Here is a 22,350-nt window from a genome sequence, read left to right on the forward strand (position 1 = left end):
TCAGTCTTTACTGCAGAACATCAATGAGGATCCCATCTGCAGACTGCAGGGATTAGGCTCTCAGCTACACCTTCTACCTACTGGAGGGAGAGAAAGGAGCGAGGGAGAAATGACAGCAGGCATGGAGCACACCAGGAAACAGGAACGCAGAAGGGAAAGTGCCATTTCTCCTTGCAGATACAGTAAGTAGTTAAGCCTTAGCCTACCTCATAGACCTACACTCTCAGAAGACAGGATCTCGTATGTATGAGCAAGGCTAAAGTAGGCAAGCCAAGCTGTCAGCCACTACAGAAGAGAAACTTCTAGTTATACCCAGGTGAGGTGATGCGTGATGTGACCCCATCCATCCGACTTACAGCAGTCATGAGAAAGGGTTTACCTCCAAGGTGGCACAGAGGACCTGGACATCCCTCCAAGTCTGATAAATGACATCAACCTTTTTTCAGGAGCAGAAGAGGCGAAAGGAGTCAATTTCTGTGGTGTCTCATTTTTTCCTCATCGACACTGTACTGTACATCAATAGATTCAGGTAGCTGACACAGTATCAGCTGTATCATTTGAGAAAGTTTCTAATGATTTATTATCAACCTTGAGTTCTGAACACCACCTGCTCTTAAAAATTCTCAAATTTCGATATTGAAAGCTCCACAGGTCATTATCTGTGCCTCTGCAGTGTTCCAGATCCAGTTTAGTTAATTGAATTCTTTTGACTGAACAGTCTTGCTTAGCACTGTTAAGAATCAGTAGGATTAAAAGTCTTGCTTAGCATTAGTAGCTAAGTTTGGTGAGGCCTTAGGCCACAAGCTGCCAACTTTCACATAGGAAAGTTGAACTTATCTTGAACTGTTGCCTAGTTAGATAAAGGGAGGCCCCGAGACCAGTGCAAGCTGGAAGATAAGGAATCTACAACCGTCAGAAGCCACTACCCATCCAAATAAGAAAAGCTAATGGCCCACCTGGAAAGACAGAGAAAGAATCCAGTAAGAAACAAGACCACCCCAGACCAAAAAAAGACCGTTGGACCAAAAAGCACATGAACAGCGTGTGCGCAGTCTGTAAGGGTATAAATGCCCAGGGATTTTTTGTGCAGGGTCCCTCTCCAGAAGCACACAGCTCAAGTTGCTCCTACTGCTGTACCACTCAAAATTAAATTGTTTATTTTCCCCCTGGAATCTGATGTCTGAGACTGCTGCAGGAAACCTAGGACAAGGAATTTTCTCTAACAGTAGCATATATTCCAACTAAGTCTTCACCTTCATGGATTCTGGAAAATACTAATTTCCTTACCAACTGTGATATTAAAACACCACAATCTTTTCTTACCTGCATCCCTCTCATTTTCTGGAACCGAGCTACTGCATCACTGATGGTGTAGACACGAACATGGCCCATGTGAAGCTTTCCAGAAGGATATGGGAACATAGAAAGCACATAAAATTTTGGTCTTGATTTCTAGAAAGAAATTTTTAGAAAGTTGTAACTACATGAGTTAGCATTTCACTCAAATAAATACATGCACATATTATAAACCACACTGTGCGATGAAAAGACAAGGTTCTGCTGGAACTGATCCAAGTGAGCACTGACAAAGTTCCTAGGACCAAATTCTTTTTACCAGAACTACTCTGTTTTACTAGACTTTGCTGCCATCTCATCAATTTATACTGGTATTTATATGACACTTGAAAATAGTTTTTAATCAACTTTTACTCAACAAAAAGATATATTAACGTAACTGCAGCTTAACAAATCACCATTCCCTACCATAGCATGTCACTGACTATCTGTGCGCTCCTAATTGGTCCCGCAAAAAAATGAAAACACAGCAGATTAAATTATCCTCTTAACAGTTAAATAAGTGTTTTACTTTTTATTTACAACAAGCACGGAGCTCACTCAGGGCCAGTAGCTTTTTGTCAGCTGAACTGCAGTAACTCACTGAGTGACTAACTTGTTTGCAATTGCATGAACATCCACTGAAGTGAAACTGTTCAGTTCCACAACATATTCTCGAAGACACCTTACAAGCAGTATCTTGCACAGTGAAAAGAATGTAAAAATTACATTTAGTTAGGTTTGAGTAAATCGACAAAAGTTACGAAGAAATCAAACATTATATCTCTCATACAAATTATTTCTAATACATCTTGTTTACCACTGAATTTATCATTGATACATGCTTGGTAAGTTCCTACATTATTTTTCTTATGTTGATAATGCAAAAAAAATTTTAGGAGCAGCTTTTACTATTCTGAATCAAACTATTCATATTTATCAAATATTACTTCTTCATTGCTTTTGTCCAATAATAGCAAAATTAGAAATAATCTGAATACTTCATTGCAGCACTATACACTATTTGCCTCTTAATACGAGATGTTATTAAATTTGCTTCAAATGTAAGGATAAAATCAAAATATCATTAAAAATGCAATTTAGAAGTTCACATATGTATGATACATATATGATACCTATGTACACATGCATTGCCAGATATGAAAAACACAAGCTTAAATTAATGCTTTCCCTGCTACACGTATGCATACACACCATCTTAATCTCAGTTTTCTTCCTCAGAAAAAGCAAGCCCCTCTTCTCTCTTCAACACTTTGATAGAATCATTTTTTTTTGTTGGAGAGGGGACACATTTTAGGAAAGAAGAACAAACAAACATGAAGGGGCACAAAAATGGTTTTATACCTATGTGACTGAGCATAATTGCGAAGGCAAAAAGAGTCAGACACCGAGACTACAATTGTTTTCAAGATCTTTTATTGCATGGGAAAACTTTTTTTTTCTGCAAGTCACTCATTACTCCTAGGACACTGTAAACCAGAAAATATTTTTTAAAAAAATCACCTTCTCTTAATGTAGATTTTAAGGAGTTACGGTGTGTAATGTAATAGATTTGTCATAACCATTGGGAGCAAAATCTTTAGAAAACTAATTGTTTTGTTACAAAAGTTATCAATGTAGAAGATGCTTCTTTTAATACTCTAAATAATTAATTCTTAAATGTGGTATAATATACAAAGAAATAATTGATTACTCAAACACTTCCTAAATTTACAAGCTTGTACCTCGCTGATTGTTTTTCCTCAAAATTTTATTATTATTATTTTTCCACTTATTTCATCAACTGTTTTAATAATTTACTATCATATGAAATTATTTTCCCCTGAAATGTAATATACATCTCATCACTATAAGCCAATTCTACTAAGTAATTTTCAATTAATTTCATTCTGAGAAAACAAAAATATCAAACATGTAATTTCCAAATTTCTCATAATGCTTACATCAGTTTCTGAAATTTTGCAGAACTGATCCTTTATTCTTGGGAGCCACCAATTTTGAACTCTTTTTCTTGTCTCCAACCCATAGTTTTTTTCCCACTTCCCCGTCTCACTGTAAATAGTTCTGACACAAGCAGGAACCAGTCTTCTCTGCCATTTAATTAATCCCAGGAAGCCACTTAGTTGTCTCTTCAAACATGAGGAACAAGAGCCAACGCTCTGAAAAACCAACTGCATTCTTATGATATCTGAAAAAGACAAAAATTAGTATTTCAGTCTACAATATACAACAGGAATTCAGCGGTTATTACTATTATACAGAAATTCGGTAGCTATGAAATATTTTAGCTTGATTCAGATTAGTTGGCTGTTTTCCATGCTACTTGCGTTTTATCCCATATGTTTGAATTATGAAAGCATTTATTTTTTAGCCAAGAGAACTAGCTGTGACCATAGTACAGAACAAAACTGTTCTGTTAGGTTTCTTCTCCAATAAGATAGAATTCTTGCATTCAGACTCCAACAAAAGCAGGATCAGTCAACAGAAGGTTCAAGAAACTCAGCTGACTGAACAGAAGATGATGGCTAACAGGGGGTTAGCAAAAATTTAGAATGAAATAGGGAGAAGAGGAAGTTGGATGAAATCATCCTGTAAAAGTACTGAATTTGTCATCACTGAAAGGAGATGGGGGAGGATGACTATAATAAGTCGATTTCAACTAGATATTCTAAACTGACTGTTTTGCTAAGGGCTTCCTCATCAGTATAGTTTCCTGCAAGAACTACAAGAGGAACTTACACTGTTCAGAAAAGATATAATTTAACAAGTCAAGCAGGTAAAGCAATCCAGTTTGCTTTCAACTAAAAATCCAGTTAAAAGAACTCCTCATATGCTTTCAAGTGAGTCTTCTGAAATAAAACTACTCAGATGTGAAAAAGATTAAATACTCTGCAAGTTTGGTATCAGACTTGGCAAGATATTTACTGATTTTACATCCTACAGTACGAAATATGACATTAGAAAAAACATAATTTTGAGAAGATTTCTTCCCTATCTTCACCCCTATTTAGTTTTTTTTTTAAATCTAGTTTGCTTATTTATAACAATATTTCCTATCCTCTGTGGCTTTGGTCATTTTGTGGTTTTTTTTTTTTTTAAATAACGGCCTATACACTTGACTGTTGAACCAAGCTAGCTATTTCAGTCAGTTCATAATTTTTCTTGCAGAGTTACATCTCTGTGTAGAGAAACTCTGCATAAGAAAGTTTGATTTATTTCCCATACGATAGCAACATTACCAGTAGAAATAATTGCTATACTACCTAAATTAGGTCCACAGTATAGCTAGTAGGAGTTAACACTTCTTTAACATTCACCACATACGTGCACACAAGCCCTCATTGTCTGTATCAATACATACCTACGGAACTGCATCTTTTCTATCCTGCTTATCAAGCAGGCTGTTTTAAACATTTTTTCATTTACACTTACATAAGTCACACTGGTGCTTTGAATTTTTTATTGCTAACCTCTAAAATCTCTCTCATTTGTAATAATAACAAATCCAGGGCTGAGCTCAGGATTCCCAGTGCAGATGCCCACCAGTTATTCAGGAGATACCTAATTTCTCCCCTCCATAATCCTATTCACTCAGCTCAAAATTAGCAAGAATATTTCAGTATTTAACTGTTTTGCTTATTTTTATTAATTATTTCCTTATTACTTTTGTCTTATTTCTATTACTTTAATTTATTTTACAACAGAAAGGAGCACTTCCTTATGGCAGGCCACTTTCAGTGTTGCTGATTTACAAAACATGTATTTTAAACCACAACAGTTATACGCATGTGAATTCTTCATTGAGAAGAGACACAAGCTAGACCCCACACCTGTGCACAGCACAAGAGAATCCTACCTGCCACTGTCATGTCTGCCAGGGCACATTTAGAATCATAGAACGGTTTGGGTTGGCAGGGACCTTAAAAATCATCTAGTTCCAAGCCCCCTGCCATGGGCAGGGACACCTTCCCCTAGACCAGGTTGCCCAAAGCCTCATCCAACCTGGCCTTGAACACTTCCAGGGATGGGGCATCCACAACTTCTCTGGGCAACCTGTTCCAGTGCCTCACCACCCTCAGAGTGAAGAATTTCTTCCTTATATCTAATCGAAATCTCCTCTCTTTCAGTTTAAAGCCATTGTCCCTTGTCTTATCACTACACACCCTTGTAAAAAGTCCCTCTCCAGCTTTCCTGTAGGCCCCTTTAAGTACTGGAAGGCTGCAATAACATCTCCCCAGAGCCTGCTCTTCTCCAGGCTGAACAAGCCCAGATCCTACAGGTCATAAGAGCAGGGTCAGAGCAGTGGATGCAAGTGGGAAAGGGGCCACAGCCTGGCTCACACAGCAAAGCTCATTTAAACACACAGAATTCCAGAAGGAGAAAGAGATCTGCAGTCCCTTTCCTGCTCCCAGACCCCCTCAAGCACAAAACGTGGATGATCAGGAAGTCACACATTGGGCCGGGCAAGGACATGTAGCACATTAGGATGACCAAACATACCAGACATCGCCCAAAGCAGTTTTGCCTTTCCATGCTTGTGTGCATGGCACTTGGACAAGAAGGATGCCACTCTCCACCCCAGTTACGGCCACCCTAGCCCAGTGCGCTGTGGGTCTTCGAAGAAGCAGGTTACTAGTCAAAACTGTCCAGCTCAGGTGTGCCAAGAAGGGAGGAAGGTGCCGGGCTGACAGACAAGCCAAGGTTGAGACCCTGCTCTGCAGGAATGCAACAAGCAGCAGAGGCCTTTACTAAACCAAGGCACTGGAAAATGCTTGCTAAGGGCCAGCACATTTCACTCACCCTGCAAGCGAAGCAGGCCGTCAAACTCCTTCCTTTTCCCTGCTACTCAAATTTGAATTAAAAAAGAAAATAAAAATCTCTCTACACTTTCCCTCCCATGCAGCTTATCAGCAAAAGGCCTGCGGGGGTGGCCTGCTGCGGGAGAAACAGAGATGGGAGCCGGCAGCTCCCGCTCCCGCAGAGGGAAAGAGCAAGTGACGGCGGGACGGGAGACTCGCGGAGGAGTGCTGCGGGGTACGGGGAGAGCCTGCTGCGAGGGGCTGTCCCGCCGGCAGCGGCACGGCGCGGGCAGCGAGGCGCACGGAGCGGGCGAGAGGAGGCGCGCATGGTTGCAGGCACCGGAGGCAAGGGCCGCCCGGCGGGGAACGTGAGGAAAAGCAGAGGCAAGCAACAGTTAGAGCCACTGGGCTGACAGGAGGCGAGCCTCGCGCCCGCCGCCAGGGAACCATTACCTGCGCGCAGGAGCCCGGCGCTGCGCCTCGCATACCCTCAGCTGCCGTTCCTCGCCCTGGGCGCCGCCATCTTGGTCTCGTTTATTGACGCGGGCGGCCGGCACAGCGCCTGCGCAACCTCCGCACGGCCTCTCGCGCATGCGCGCAGGGTGCAGCCCCCGGCGGAGGCGGGGCCTCTGTGGAGGGGTAGAGCCGTGCAGTACCGGGCCGTGCCGAGCCGAGCGGAATGGTGCCGTGCCGTGCCGTGCCGTGCCGTGCCGTGCCGTGCCGTGCCGTGCCGTGCCGTGCCGTGCCGTGCCGTGCCGTGTTCGGACCAAACAGTCTGAAAGCGGAAAACTCTGCAGGAGATCTCCCTAAGTCCTGGGCCTCAAAGGAGGCCCCATGGGAGGGAAGCATGGCCCCCCGGAACCATGCGGTGCCTGCTTACGCGGTATTTGCTACAAGCCTGCGTTTAAAACTTGCCCTGCAAAATTTAAGGCAGAACTTTAATTTCAACAGTGAGAGACGATTAGTAACCTACTAAAGCTAGCAGCCATTTAGGTGCAGCTGTGCGTTTTACAGGACCAAACAGCACCCCAGCTCAGACAGGACGTACCCTGCATTTACAAGATCACAAGAGCCTACCAAGATTGCAGTCTTTGCCTTGGGAATGAATGGTGGCCTGGTAGCTCTGAAGTCCTCAGCCCCTCAATCCTGCAAACATTTCGGGAGGTGTTTGGCGAGGAGAACAGAGGAGGAGAGCAGGCTACTCACCTGAGTAACACATAAGAGCACTCCAAAGGGTCTGAAGGATCTTCTGCTGGGTACCATGAGGCTGAATTTTTCACTGTATCTTTGTATTTAACATGCAAACCTAGGGAATTAACAGTAAATAGAAAAAATAAAAATTGGGATTGAATCTATGTATAAGTTGCACAGTGTTTGATTAATTTTGCTCACCTCCACAGCATGTGCAGATACTTTGTAAAGTGATGGTACAGTTTAGGGCTAGATCTCAGTAGCATTTTGTCTTTAATGTTTTTATTTCCCTTCTGTATTTTTTTTTTTGAGACAGATTCTGAAATAAAGCCAATAGTTGTTTTGTGATGTCATTTTGACTAATGAGAAAAAAAAAAGCAGTAGTCAATAAAGAGAATCTAGAGCAGCATAATTAATTCTACCTCTGGCTGGAAAACAACATCTTACCCAGTTGTCAACACTGTACAGTGTAGAGTTGGTTTTAATTACTGCAAGTATCTGCTTGTAGCCTCCAAGTAACAAGAATTTTTTTTTTTCCTATGGATTATGCCCTTTTGCTGCTGGCAACTGTTGATTCTTTTATTTTTTAAACCTTTTTCTTCACCATCGTGTTTCCAACAGAGTTTAAACCAACACATTCTGTTTATGCAATGCAATGCCTACAGTAAGGTGAACCTTTTGGTACTCTAGAGATAGGGGCTTCTTATATGACTAAAAATAAGTATTTACTGAGTCTAAGTTTTCTGCTTGTGTGTCCCTGTCAAGTATGCTTAAACTATAACCTTTTCAAGACAAAAACAGAGAGCAGCTCTGATGCTGACACCGCTTATAAACTAGTAGAGTTTCACCAGGACTGTGCATAATTTTGCTTTGTTTTCCTGTCGATCTCCCCTTCAGCAAGTGACGGTGACTTTGGTCTAGCAGACCTTCCCATCCCAAACCTCTCTCAGAATTTGCTGCTGTGTGAGCTTCTGGGCTGGAGGAGGACCACATTTTGCAGTGTGGGAGGAACAGGCAGTGCAGTCCTCGGCTGAGACCCTGCCCCAGGATAAATGAGAGCTCTCCCCAGCTGGGACATGTTTTCATGTGGAAGGATGGTTTCCCTCACCCCAGCCCTAATCCTTGAGCTCTCCCGATTCATGTGGGGCCATTTGAGGGCTTGCGTCCCCGCTCGCTCCCTGCCCTCCCCTCTGCAGGGGTTACTGCCTGGTAAAGAGACAGATGAGCACGCAGTGTATCCAGCCCCTGCCGGCCTATTAAGATGAACATTTGTTGAATTATTTTCATTCCTATGGTGGGCTGTAAGCTATGGCAGCTCACAGCTCTGATTTGTGATCCCTGTTGGATTCAGCTCAGGCACCTGAGAGGTTCCCAATTCCAAAGAGAAGGGACCTCACATGGAAGAGCTGGCTCTCCTTGTTTGCAAATGAAAACCTCTTTACTTTGCGTGTTTATTGCCTTTCACCTTGACTGAGGACAACATGGTAGAGCTCAGAGTGAGTGGAGGTAGCAAAATAATGAGAGAATTATTTTATGTTGTCTTGAAAACATTTTGAAAGTCCAATCACTGTCTCAAATTTAGAATTATGATTTTTAAAATACATTTAGATCTCTGGGATGTTGAAGTATCTGATGTTAAACATATTGACCTATATTTCTCAAGGCCTGCCATCAAGATTATAGCTGATTGAGTACTCAGACCTTTGTCTTATCTTTTTTAATCCGTTCATTTCACTAAAATATTGCTTTCTCATCCTGACAATCTACTTATGTATTTCATTTGCTTGAAGCTGAGGATAATCTGTTTAGATTAATACTAAACTAATCAAAATCTTAAATGCCTCCAAAGAAGTTAGATGGATGCTATACAGAAATGCAGACCTGCTGTAACTTGGAAACATTTAGGTTTGACCCATGTGAAGCCTCCAGCACTTCTCTGTTCACCAGATTATAGAATCATAGAATCATAGAATGGTTAGGGCTGGAAGGGACCTTCAAAGGTCATCTAGTCCAACCCCCCTGCAAGGAACAGGGATATCTCCAACTAGATCAGGTTGCTCAGGGAATTATGCAGCAACTCAAACTGGGTTTGGGTCACAGTCAGACGTAGCACTTGATACTGCTAAAACAGGTACTGCCAGAGGGGATTATAAATGAGTGAAAGTTTGCTTAGAACCACAGTATTGTACCAGTATTGTACTCGGCTATAGGTGCCACTTGGCACCCTCTGTTTCTGAAATATAAATTGGAGAAAAATAAAAAATGAAGAATATAGTTTTCTGTTATTCTTTATCTTCTTCTGGGAGGACTTGCTGGTATGATTCTGATTAGCTGCTAACAAAAACAAGCCAAGCACATTCAACACAGGTTTGAATTGTGTGTTACTTCAGGACATGTAGAAGTTGACTTCTGTCAAGATACTACTGGGAACTTACTCCAAGAATATATCGAAATTTTCATTTGTGTCAGTTTGCTGTTTTATTGAAGCTCATTCTGCTGACTGGATTCTGATAGCGATGAAGATAGATAGCCAATATCAGATGGAGCTAAACAAGGTGCAAGATTATCTGTAAACAGAAATTAAAACTAGATGAGAAAAACTGATACCAACTAGAAGTATACACAGAAAGAAGAGCAAACGTGTTTTGAGTAGTGTGATAATCTAGGAAGATCAAAAAACGTGCAGATACACAGTTTGGCATTTGGGCTTGTTCAGTGGCGTATTTATGGTAAGAGTAGCAGTGAGTTCTCTACATTTTAAGCACTAATACCATTTTAAAAATACCGTTCACTGTTTTACAAATACTGAGCTCCACCGTCTGTAAGAAGTGTGAGAAGTGGCAATGGATGATTGTCCCACGGTCTGGAAAGGACAGCAAGAAGCACACAAAAGCTTTCCTCCAAAATCTGGTACTGACTTTTTCTGTGGTCTCATCCAAGTCTGCTAACCTCTCTGAGATATCTTCCTCATCCAGCAATGGGCGGTCAGGTAGATTTTCCTGTCTGTCATGCCCTGTCTGTGTGTTCGGATGGGTGAAAGGTTGGCCAAGTTGTGAAAGGAAGGTAATTCACCTGCTATATGTATGACAAACACAAAAAGAGTCGGAGAAAATGACCAGGGGCAATTATTCTGTTTCTAAATGAGAGGAAGACTGAGATAGCACTGAAAGATACAGGGAGCTTACAGGGAACTGCTTTGTCTTTAGTTTCTGTGAGTTGAATAAATTAAGCAGCAGCGTTTATACCAAATACCTTGCTACATTCAAGAGCGTCCAGGTGTGCCAGGGGCTCAAGACAAAATACCAAACTATGAACCCCACAAATGGTGGGGTCTATTGTAACAGTAAATACACAAGAGATCCTCAGACTTTTCCAAACAGAGGACCTACCCCACACTCCCATGATCTCCACCTTCCCCATGTGGGTACTGCTTGTTAACCTGTTCGCTCAGTCTCCTTCATTATGGGAAATTAATGATATAATGACATTTGTATTTGCCTTAATAAAAACCTTGGTAGTAAACTATTTTCTGTAAAGCTGATATTCCCCTTTTTTCTTTTTTAGGCTTTACAGTAACTTGTTTGTTAGCATTTTTGTTGATCAACACAAAGCCTGGAGATGATTAAGTAGTTAGGTAATTAATTAGTTCCTGTATGGGAAATGTGCAGAAGTGCCCCAGTTGTCTGTCACTTAAATAGACATGCTTCCCAGATTTCCGTACAAGTATAATTTTGCCTTTGCTGATAGTTTCCAGAATTGATGCTTGTGTTTCCTGGCATTGCTCTTTTGCTGCTACAACAACATGACTAGTATTTTTCCAGCCTCTTACAAAAAGAGGATTAAAAAGCAGCGTTTGGAATACAAAATCATTTTTATTGCCTGCATACTTCAAATCCTAAGCCCATTTCATGTAATTAACGAGTTTGTTTAAAGTTTTTTTTTCCATTAAACTCGTTGAGAGTGGCTTTTGCTTCTGAGTTTCTTTTTGCCTGTGTTTACATTCACATGTATTTAGTGTTTTTGCTTTAAAACACAAGGTAAGATCAAAAATGCAGGTGATTGGATTGCAGGGATGTGAAGAATAGCACTTGAGAATATAAAAAAGCAAGAAATTAAAAGACTAAATTAAATTAAATAACCTCTGAAAGCTATGTCCATCATCTGAGCCTAGAACTCAAAGGGAAGAATTCTCAGTGATCCCATGTGTATCAATAGAAGCTTTATTTTTGCAATAGATTTTATTTTTAAAAGCGCTGAAATATTGTGGTAATGCAACAGATTAGAAACAGATAGAAGAGGTACAGTTATACTTTTGGGATAGAAAGGAATGAATTTGAGCAAGACCAATCACATTACTAGGTGTGAAGCTTAACCTGCTCATAACAGGTATTATATGATACAATTGATGTCCACTCCAGCCAGGGACTGGCCTTGATAACAGAGGAGGTTCTCTTCATCCAAAACCAACATAGGTTCATGATTTTGCAAAATGAAGAAGAATTTACACAATGTGTCAATGGTAGAAGAGATCAGCTACATAAGAAGTCAACAACATCCCTTGCCCCATCCAAGGGTCTGCGCTCGGTGACCAGGATGGCCTTGTCTGGTTGGAAAATCCATGAATCCGTGCCTGTCCCTGAGCCACTCATTAAACCACTGAATGACATGAAAGGATTTTGAAAATATGTAAGAACCAGACTTAGCGGAATTGTATTTACCTGCATTGTTTTAGCAGGCTGACATTGACCCCTAAGGCTGGAGCTGGGACATGGGGCTGGGTCCGTTTTGAGTCCCAGGTAAGCCTTATTCTGAGGGGATTTGGTGCAGCACCTGTATTTTGTTGGGTGTTTGCAGAGGGGTGCATGTAAGCCAAAATGCACATCCTCGATGCTCCCTGCAAAAGTGTCAGACCAGTGTCTGTGAGCAGTGTCTGTGACTGTGACAGTTAACAGCTTCTTACTGATTCAGACTAAAGTTTGTGAGACTTAGGTGTGTGCATGTAGGTGGGAAGAAGTTATGAAATTCAATGCACTTTTGCTTTTTTGTCTTTCATCAAGAGTCCAGTTTTCAAGCAAAGTAATCTCTGCTGTATTTTCATCTTTGCCATCTTCTTCTAATTCACTAGCACAATTTTGCTGTTGTTTGGAGCTAGTTATACACAGTGTTGAGAAAAATTACCCCTTTGCAGCACTCAAAGCTCTATGTTTCTTTTAATCTGGAAAAAAGCTGTTTGTAAGGCTATTTAAAGTTTTGAATTTAGAATCACGGGGCACTCTGGTTCTGGTGATACCATATTGTCATTAAGTTATCAACAACTCAGGTGCATCTGGGAGCATGAGGTCTCCTTGTTATAGATAGGAATGTAAATTTTGGAAACCTGGGTTTTCATGCTCTTTTTCATTAGGAACCAGGCCCTCATATTTAAAACAGGTGGTGAATGAACATTTTCCATTCACTGTGACTATTGAAACAGCTTTTTATGCTGTGACGGCCAAACTTCATCATTGCAATTATTCAACAATTAGATTGCACTTAAACTTTGTAATGATATCTGACAGCAGGAAACAGTTCTGAGTGCTGGGTAAAATCATCCTGCCCACTGGGTTTGTCTCCTTGGCTGTCAGCTGGCTCCAGAAGAAGAAATGGAGTAGAATAGGAGGAAAATATCTGCAAATCTTAAAATTAATGCACGTTAATTGATCTTTATTGTATGGAAAAGTTAAAATGCTAATATTTATTAAAAAGCTCAGTGCTGCTTGGAAGCTGTTGTATACACACTTTTACATGTATGTATATATGTTGTCTGTGTATATATGTATAAACACATAACACACATATGCACTTACGCATACGTAGATGTGTATTGTCTATTTATATACATATAAATATGTCCCAGATGGAAGTAAATGTGATCCACCTCGATTTTTTTTTCTGTATTTCTACACACAGGCTAATTACCAAAGGCAAAATAATGATTAAATTATTCTTTCTAGTTAAACAGAAAACAAGATGAAAGGAGCCTGGGTTTACCAAGGGAACGTGGTGCCAGAATAATCTGATAGCTTTCCTTAAATGACATAATGGATTTTCCAAAATAGAAAATGTGGTGAATCTCATTCGGACCTTAGCAAAGCACTTGATACACTCCTAAATGGGAAAACACTAATGAAGTGAAAAAAGATGGAGGTTAACAGAGGACATAAAAGGTGGGGAAGAACTGACTGATGGAAAAGGGCAGAGGAAAAAGGAAGAAAAGAGAAAAGAAGCAAGTTACTGTGAGGTCTTCAAAGGTCAATATTAGAACCAGTGCTGGTAATATTTTCATCAACTGCATTAGCATATGAAATCAGTGTGCTCTTGAAATCTGAAAATGAAGAGACATTGCTAACATGGAAGAAGACTTATCATATTAAAACCTTTCTGACTCTGACAGGTAGATAAATGGGAAGAAGTGTTTGATTAGAGCAGAATGTCAGGGTGTGTACTTCAGGGTTAATGAGGAATTTCTTTAAGGAAGGTAAGAGATGACTCAGGTGGAGAGAACTCTGGGTGTCATAGATGATCACAGGGTGACTATGGGAAGACCACAGGATGAAGACATGAAGAAGGTGTACATGCTCATAGCATACAACAGTAAAGGTATTTCCAGCAGAAAGAGAAAGTTTCATTGCAGAAGCCAAGGATGAACGCACATGTGCAACACAACTGCTGTCACCTTTCTGTAAGAAGGATGAATTAATCTGCAACCAGTGCAGAGGTACCACAAAGCATGTCATATGAGAGATGACATAAAGTGCTGCTTAGTCTAAAAAATAAAATCTATGATAGGATACTGATTTCTTTTTAAGAATGTATTGGTTGGCCTAATATCGGGAACAGAGAAGAGCTATTTAAGGAAAAAAAAACAAAACAAAACCAAGTAACTGTATTACACTTAGACTGGAGAGAAAGAGCAGATTCTCACTATCAGATCAGAGAGGTCCTCCAATAACTACCAACTTTTAGGATGAAAGTCAGCCTATTAACAGAAAAGATGATGTCTCATGATCCCTGTGGAGAGCCAAGGTCTGGTCTAGGTTTGGTAATGCAGGTGGCCCCTTGGCATACTGTAACTAGTCACTCAAGTCCTTATTTTCCTGAAAAACTTTTAAGTTACCTTGTGAAGTAACATTTAAAATGGGAGCCTTGATGTAATGCAAAGTTGGCATTTCTGTAAATCACTTTCTGCTCCCCCTTTAAAACTCATTACACTTTAATAAAAATGAAAATTTAAGTTTCGATAGGGGAAGATTCTTTTGCACGTTTTTCAGCAAAACTGCCTGCATGGCTTCCAGGCGTCCCAGATGTACTGGATAAGCTCACTCAGCATTCCTTACTCCCATTGAAATGACTTGCTAGAGAAAGGCAGGAGAGGATGTTCCATGCCTTCCTGGCCCAAAAAGCAGATTCAAGCAAAGGACATGCAATTTCAGCACAGGATATACCTTGATTCATACTTTACTGATGTAAGAAAATCACTTGTTCACTCAAGAACGATGTAAGATCAGGAATGATGGTCATGGACGGTGACTCAACGCTGTTCCCTAGCAGCATTTTTTCACATTTGAACCATGGCAGCTCCTTGCTGTTGGGATGATAAAGCAGGTAGTGCTACAAAGGAGAAATGAACTGTTTTCTTGTCCCAGGACATTGTGCCCATTTTATACCTAAGGTAGCCAGATTGTGTAGGTCACTTTGTCCCTGGGCCAGTGAGGAGCTGCATGTGGGAACCCCACCTAGGGCCCTGTGGAGCCCACCTCAGGCACAGGGCTGAGTAGTGTTTGCCAGGGCCTATTTTAGCGGAGGAAGGCTTTGCGCTAAGGGAGGAGGTTCATCCAGTGGCAGTACAGGGTACCTAAGCCAGACCCCTGCTCTCTCTGTTGACTACAGAAGGAGCCGAAGCAGGCAGCTGGCCTCCCCTAAGGACAGCTTTTGTCACACCTTGCTCAGCTGTGCCCTCTGGGCATGGTGGACTGTTGTAAAGACGTGAAGGCTGCAAGACATCTCTGCATTTTAAAATTAATATTTTATGTTCCTTTACCAATCTGCTGCTTCTCGTGATGCCGGGACAAGGAGGAAAATCTGCAGAGAAGCCAACAGTGCACAAGAGCAGCATGATAAATTGAGTGTGAGAAATTTCATGAAAAATTGAGTGTGTTGTTTTGTCCCAGTCTGTGTGCCGCGCTCTGCTGATACAATAAGGACTCCATCATCAGCAAACACAAGAGATGAAAAATGGGAAAATCCTAGGAGGAGTGAAGTTGCTAATAAAGTGCTGTCAGAAGTCAGACTCTCAGCCCAATAACGAAGCAGAACAGGGAAAGAGGTTGGCCTAGGAGCCCCAAGTCCCAGGAAGAGTTCAGACCAGATCTGGGAATGGTGAAGGCTATTCAGTTGGGAGAGTCCAAGCAGGACCAGCACAAGCACAACTAGGTACTGGACTCAGCAAGCCACTCTGTCAGGGACGTTATGCACAGGGGAAGGAGGACGGACACCTGCTCACAGTCCAGCAGAAAGACTATTGTGCTGCTTTAGGATATTGCATATATTACAGCTGGGAAAGTTATGATGCTATTACAATCCCCTGCTCTCTCATGTAATTGCAAATACCTTATGTTCTTCATTAGCACTATTTGCAGCTCTGAGTCCTGTTAAAGGAATTTTTAATTTAATTTTCTTTGGAAAGGAAGCAAAACAGGATTGGTAAAGCATCGTGGATGCTGTCTGAAGTCATCATCGTCTTTCGTAATGATCATCTACTATGTTTTGTCCTTTTTTTTGCTATTTTAATTAGTTTATTAATGTGAGTATCAAACAGATATAGTTAATGTCACATAGACTATGGAGATAGTAAGTCCATTAGATAGAACGGTCTTGGTTGTTAGCTATAATGCATATGCTGTTCAAATCCATTGGTACTAGATAGAAATCCTTCCGCATTCCAGTGATTCGATAACTAGTAGGAGGATTGAATGCTCTGGACTGCAATTTCTAAATACCAATTAGCACCTCATTTTCAGGATTTGGTGTTATAAAACCTGCCACTCATTTTCTCTTTGTAGCTGAAATTATAGGAAAAGATGTCACAAAAACTGTATAAGAAAGTGGAGTATATTGCTTTTTAATAGAAGATGTTTCAGATTTATAAGATATATCTAAAAAAAGAAAATACATTTTAAATTTTAAGTAGTTATATTTCAACAGTGTAAGACTTTTTACATGAGTGCAACTTTTCTTAACGGTTGAGAGTGTCTCTTTGGAGAGTATGGCTCATTTTAGATTCTGTTGCCATAAATAAACTCAACAATGCCAAGTTAAACTCTGGAATTCAAGGCGAGATTTTCTTCTAGCTATGCAGACCCACAGGGATGCTGAGACGCCATGTCTGTGTGTCCTGTCATGTTCTACGTGAGCTTCAGCAGCCAAATTCTACTTTTTTTTTTTTTTTAGTTCAGCTTGAACTTGTGAAAAATAATTTGCATGAACTGAACAAAATAGCAAAACACCATTCAGGTAATCTGTATATACAGCCCATGCAGTCAGATTACTACGTTTGATTCTTACTTCTAACGGGTTTTTTTTCACGTATTTTTTTCCTGTTAACATTCCCAAATCTGAGCAGAGCTCATGTAATGCATGTAATGTTTGCAGTTTTTACGTGTGATTTGCAAACCCAATACTTACATGGTTAACCTTATGCTAATTTAAATATTTTCTACTCTTTAACATTCAAAAGCCCACTAGAGGAGTTAAGATTAGCAGGCAGCTTGACACCTAGAATCCCCAGCCCACATTAGCACTGCTTTTACGTAAAAGCAACACTAAGATTTCTTTAGGTCTGTCCAAGATTTTTAGTCCTTGTTCTTTATTAAGTGTTTTGCTGCATGTAGAAATAAAATGCCCCACCATTTGTATAAAGAAAGATAGAAAAATTGAGGAGTATTTCTCACTCACTTTCAGCCTTCCATTGAAGTACTCCTCACTTCTCTTCATTCTAAACCAAGGGCTTCTCCCACACTTGCCTGCTTGCGGCTGAGGTGTTAATCCAACACAGGACACTTCCCACAGGACACTGTGGACAATCATTCAGCAGCAGTTTCTGGACTGCAGGACTCACAGCACGCTGGGGAGCAGTGACACTGCCCTCACAAGTGGTGGTACCTCTGTACATCCGGTGTCACAAACATACATTAGTGTATTGAGAGCATTCTATGAGCCGGAGTGATGCTGACGAAGGGTGTTGAGCGATGTCTCCAAAACATCTTCCTAATGCAGTGCAATAGCTAATTCTAGGGCAGTGCTATGGCTCAGTTTCTTGTGAAGTACCAGCTGCAAACTGAATGCTTTATATCCCCTAGGATAGCAGACAGTCTTGGCTTCCTAACGATATAAAGCAATCCATTCCTGCCTCAATGCCTCCAAGAGTTCCTGTCTTGAGCCAAGCTCAGTTTCAGTGCTGTAGACTTGCTGTTTGGGAGCTGCAGGCAAGTGTAGTTTTTGGAGATTAAATTCACGTTTTAGGAAAGAAAAATAAACCTTTGTATGTCTGGCACGTTGTTTTGTGTTTTAAAATTGTAGGTGCTCTTTGTAAAATGTTGGTGTGAGAAGCCACCACGTGGTATGTACTTGTTGGTGCTTGTTGTTTTCCCAGGAGAAGTCAGGAGGCCAAAGGTACATGATAAACAGACCTTATTAGACATTTAGCTGGCTGGGGAATGACCTGCTTTCTGAACTGAGTGTAACTGAGAGTGCTTTTTGTTCCAGTCTCCTGGATATCACATGGTTAAAACTGACCACCACACTTTGTGAAACTGTAGTCATCAAATTTCTGTTGTGAAGAATGTTGGCCTCTTCATCACTACAGATTCCTTTTTCATTTCCCTTCTTTTCCTCAAAAATTTGGGAGCAGCAGTAGATTTTCCTGATTTGGACTCAAGCAGTTAAGCAATAGTCCAGGATTTTCTTGATCACAAAGATCAAGAATTAGAGAAAGAAGTAAAGAGCTTTTCTAAAGCTCTTTATTTAGATGCTGAGAAGGGGTAGCACAGTACACCATGCCTCAGAAACATGGATGCTTGCACCAACCTAGCAGTAGTCTATGGGATGATCTCACATTAGTTATTTCACTTTTGGGTTTCAAATACTTGCATCCCTCTTATTACCTCGTTTTTAAGATGGTCTCCATATCCAATCCTATTCTTACAGCTGAAGAATTTAGACTTTGTATAACTTAGCAAGAAGAGAATGAACTACTTTAAATTTCAAAGCTTTCCTTGAGTCCGTAGGAGCATATGAATGCCTTTACCAGCCTGGGATTTGCAAAAGCAGTCTAGACTTTGTAAAAGCAGTTATTATTAGTATTAGGTCTCATCTGAAGTAATTTATTGGAAAGCGCTGTATATACAGCAAGGAGAAAAATAAAAGATTCTCAGACATGACAGGATTTCCTTTATGCTTTGATCTTTGGTTTTATAACCTATAGGAACTAGTGTACAAATCAACATGCCAACCAGTCTCTTCTCAAAATCTGGATGCTCACAAAGATGAGCATGTAATGATAGTTTTGCTTTTGCCCAAATTGGCAGCTTTTCTGTCCTATTGTTTCCTACAGTCCATCATCTCCTTATTGGGCTGCTGCAGCTAAAACCTTTCTCCTCTTAAACCGTTTTGACAACTGTCTGTCTCTGATGTTCATGATTAAAAAACATGATACGAAGATGCCACCTTACGACAGAAGAGGCGCCACCTTACAACAGAAGAGGCTCCACCTTGAGTTATCCTCTGCAGCTATAAACAAGCAGCGATGATTTCTTCCCGAAAGATTGTAACTAGGTGAGGCAGACCAAAGGAAGCCACGGTAATGTTTTTCCCACTAATGAATCTGAAACTACAAGAGAGAGGATTTCCAAGGTTTGCACAGAGGAGATAAGTAGCAGACCTCAAAATTGAACCTAGATTCCCTGACATCCAGCCCCAGCTATAACCGTACAGGCAACCTCCACTTTTTCTTTGCGATTGCCAACACGGGTATAAATCCAAGCAAGCAGTGCTGAGCACTTTCAGCTCCCACCAAAGTAAGTAGGACTCAGAGGTGCTCAGCCTCATGCTGCCCTTGGCAGGAAGGCAGTACCAGTCCTGCTTCAGGCCAGCTCTGGTTCAACCTCCACCAGCCCCAGGCTCTGCTACCTGCCTGCGTCAGCCACCTTCTCCTATTTCTCATATGTCTCTAATCCACCAAACACAAATGTGGGAGTATCTAAATCAAAAATAGAAACCCAGAAAAAAAAATCTATGCAGTCGGAGAGCTGATATGCAGCTGAATTATTCATCCCCATGTATCCCCCTCATCCCAGGATGGTAGTACCGGGGCTGTGCAGGTGCAGCCAAGCTTAGGGACTGGTGATGCCAAGGAGAGACAACAACCTTGTGGCCATTTGTCCCCATGGTGCCTTGTCAGAAAGCTGAATTGCCCACCGGCCAGCTCATCTGTCTATTTATACCAACTGCCACAGGAAAACACCTTAAAACACCGCCTCACCCCCCTCTACGCTGCCACCCTTCGCTTATTACCCAATAACTGGACAAATGCAGCTCAGCTCTCGCAAACCCAAACAACTGAATTAGTCTAACCTTTTAAAAGGTTATTGGAACATCCTGTTCCATTAACACTGAACCTTAGTGCAGAAACATCTGAAAAACATGTTCCTGTGCTTTTATTGGCCAGGAGTGAGCCAGGGCACTTTGGTGGGTTGCCAGCATGCGAAATTGCAATTTGCAAGAGACCGTGAGTGATTTTCCCCATGTATCTGCAGGAGTGGCCCTTGGTTTTAATCAGCGCTCTGGTATCTCTGATTGCAGTGTGCATTTCAAAAATTGCTGGCAGTTAATTGTCACTTTTTCATAAGGAATTTTTGTAAATAACATTTTCATTCCCACAGAGAATCATTCAATTACCAGAGCAACCATAAAAACCTCAGAAGTCACAACATCCTGAGACATGAAAGAAGGACAAAAAAAAAAAAAAAAAAAAAGGACTTAACTTCAAAGTAATCTTCACAGTTCCTGGCTGGCATCCTGCTTCCCTTGCCTGGTGTGGCGTACTTGGCATGGCCTCCTTCACTGCTGTGGTTCCAGGCTGGAGCCTCGCAGGACCCTGCTCAGGTATCCTCTCCGAGGATTCAGCTCTACTGTGGAACTCACGGGTACATGGAATCTGAATGATATAATAATAATGAAAAAAATAGGCATTTTGTAGTTCTGCTTTGCTCCTGGCAGACAAAACTCCCAGTTTAACTGGTAATATAAGGGAGATGTTAAAAGTTTGTATTGCACAAAACACAGCTCAGCCCCAGATGCCCCTGGGCAACAAGGGATAGTTTCAGTGTCTGTGCGTCTCTCCACCAGCTCTCCTGTCTGTGGGGTCCCAGCCCCATTTTTTTTCTTCCATGGTTTCTATAGGATACCTACACGGGTGTCACATTCCCTGTCTCATTCCTGCAACCTGGTTTCACACACCACCAACTCATCAACAATCCAGCTGTGGCTGCCTCAGAGGTACGCTGGTGTCTTAGCAAGCTAATCTCCCCCCACAAAACTGCAATACCTTAATTCTGAATTACAGCAAGTTGTAGTCCTCAGAAACACGTAATGGAGACAGGAGTCCATGGAAGGATCATCCCACCTCACTTTGCTGCTGCAGTAGCATCCTCCCTTCTCCCATGGTCCAGCACATCTTTCCAGCTTCCAGCCCAGCCTGTGTCATTGCACAGGTGGAGCAGGAGACCCAGTTTGGCTTTGGATGTTAGTCAAAGTGACCAAGGGACTGAAGTGACCAAGAGAAATGGGAATACACTCAGCAGCTATAAATCAGGGATCGTCCAAGGAAGCACTTGCTACTTGGATAGAAATGCTACAATCTCTCTCTTAACTTTCTGACCTACTTCTGCAGCTCAGAGATACGGGAGACTGTGCCAGACATCAGTCTGGGCGCTTGTCTCAGGGCTTCAGCTTTGCTTTCTACTAGTTGGCACTCAGCAGCATCATCCCTTCACTGCAGGGGCCTGTTTCTTCCCAGAGCAAGCTGCTGGGAGCGGGTCTGATACTCATACACATCTGGGCATCCTTCTCTGGGATGTAAATGCCCAGCCTCAGGCAATTCCAGAGTACAGCCAGAAAGAAGCCCTCCAATTTTAACAGCTCTCTATTGCTTTTGCTAGATTTTGTATCACCTTGTCTTTAGCTGATAAATCTCAGCTAGGAGTCAGCTGTTCACTAACCAGTGAAATGGGGCCAGTTTCTCCAAAAAGGGCCATTCGGTGACAGTCCTGCTACTTTCTGTAGTCATGCATATCCTCCATACACTTCATTTTTGCAGCTAAGCATTAGCTTCATGTGAAGATTTGCTGAGCAGTGAAAGATAAAGCAAAGTAGAGAGAGGAGAGCCAGGGAATGCTATTTGTGTGATGTCAAAAGAGCACCAGATTTTACTGTTACCTCTGATGAAATGTTGAAGGCCAAGGTGAGAAAATGGAGATTTTTTAGCACTGATTATAGTTCCTCCCTGGCTGGACTCACAAAACAGCAAAGACTAGGGAAAAGAAAGAATTTTGAGTGGCATTCAGCTGTATATTTAAGCATGAATCATCCTCCATCTATTGCAAAGCTTTTTTTTTTTTTTAATATAGTTGAATTTTCATGATGGAATATATGAACTTTGGCTACAACAGATGTCATCTTGGAGGTTATTTTTTTTAATATCTGACTCTAGCCTCAGTATAATAGGTGCTATTGGGCTTTCATCTTTCACCACTACTAGCTACAAAATCCAGAGCAGATGATCATTAGCATGCATTACTTGAGAGGTACAGCACACAGTGAGTCAGGGTACAGACCGAGAATTAATTGTTGAAGAAATTAAAAAATAATCCATTGAAGAACAGACACATTTGAGAATATTGCACTCTGT

The 22,350-nt window shown here is 41.4% G+C and overlaps 1 protein-coding gene across 1 annotated transcript in view; it reads right to left on the minus strand.

Moving 5' to 3' along the window:
- The window catches only part of LARS2 (leucyl-tRNA synthetase 2, mitochondrial), a 94,029-nt gene extending 87,340 nt beyond the window's left edge, over positions 1-6,689 (minus strand). Inside the window, exons 1-3 of the mRNA XM_086614405.1 lie at positions 6,609-6,689; positions 3,300-3,544; positions 1,324-1,452 (exon numbers count right to left, since the gene is read on the minus strand). Coding sequence (XP_086470531.1) covers positions 1,324-1,452; positions 3,300-3,533 — 363 coding nt within the window. The 5' untranslated portion in view covers positions 3,534-3,544; positions 6,609-6,689. The remainder of the gene's footprint in view (positions 1-1,323; positions 1,453-3,299; positions 3,545-6,608) is intronic.
- Between the last annotated feature and the right edge of the window lie 15,661 nt (positions 6,690-22,350).

Source organism: Tauraco erythrolophus, chromosome 7 (genome assembly GCF_009769465.1).
Source record: "Tauraco erythrolophus isolate bTauEry1 chromosome 7, bTauEry1.pri, whole genome shotgun sequence".
In the NCBI taxonomy this organism is placed as follows: domain Eukaryota; kingdom Metazoa; phylum Chordata; class Aves; order Musophagiformes; family Musophagidae; genus Tauraco; species Tauraco erythrolophus.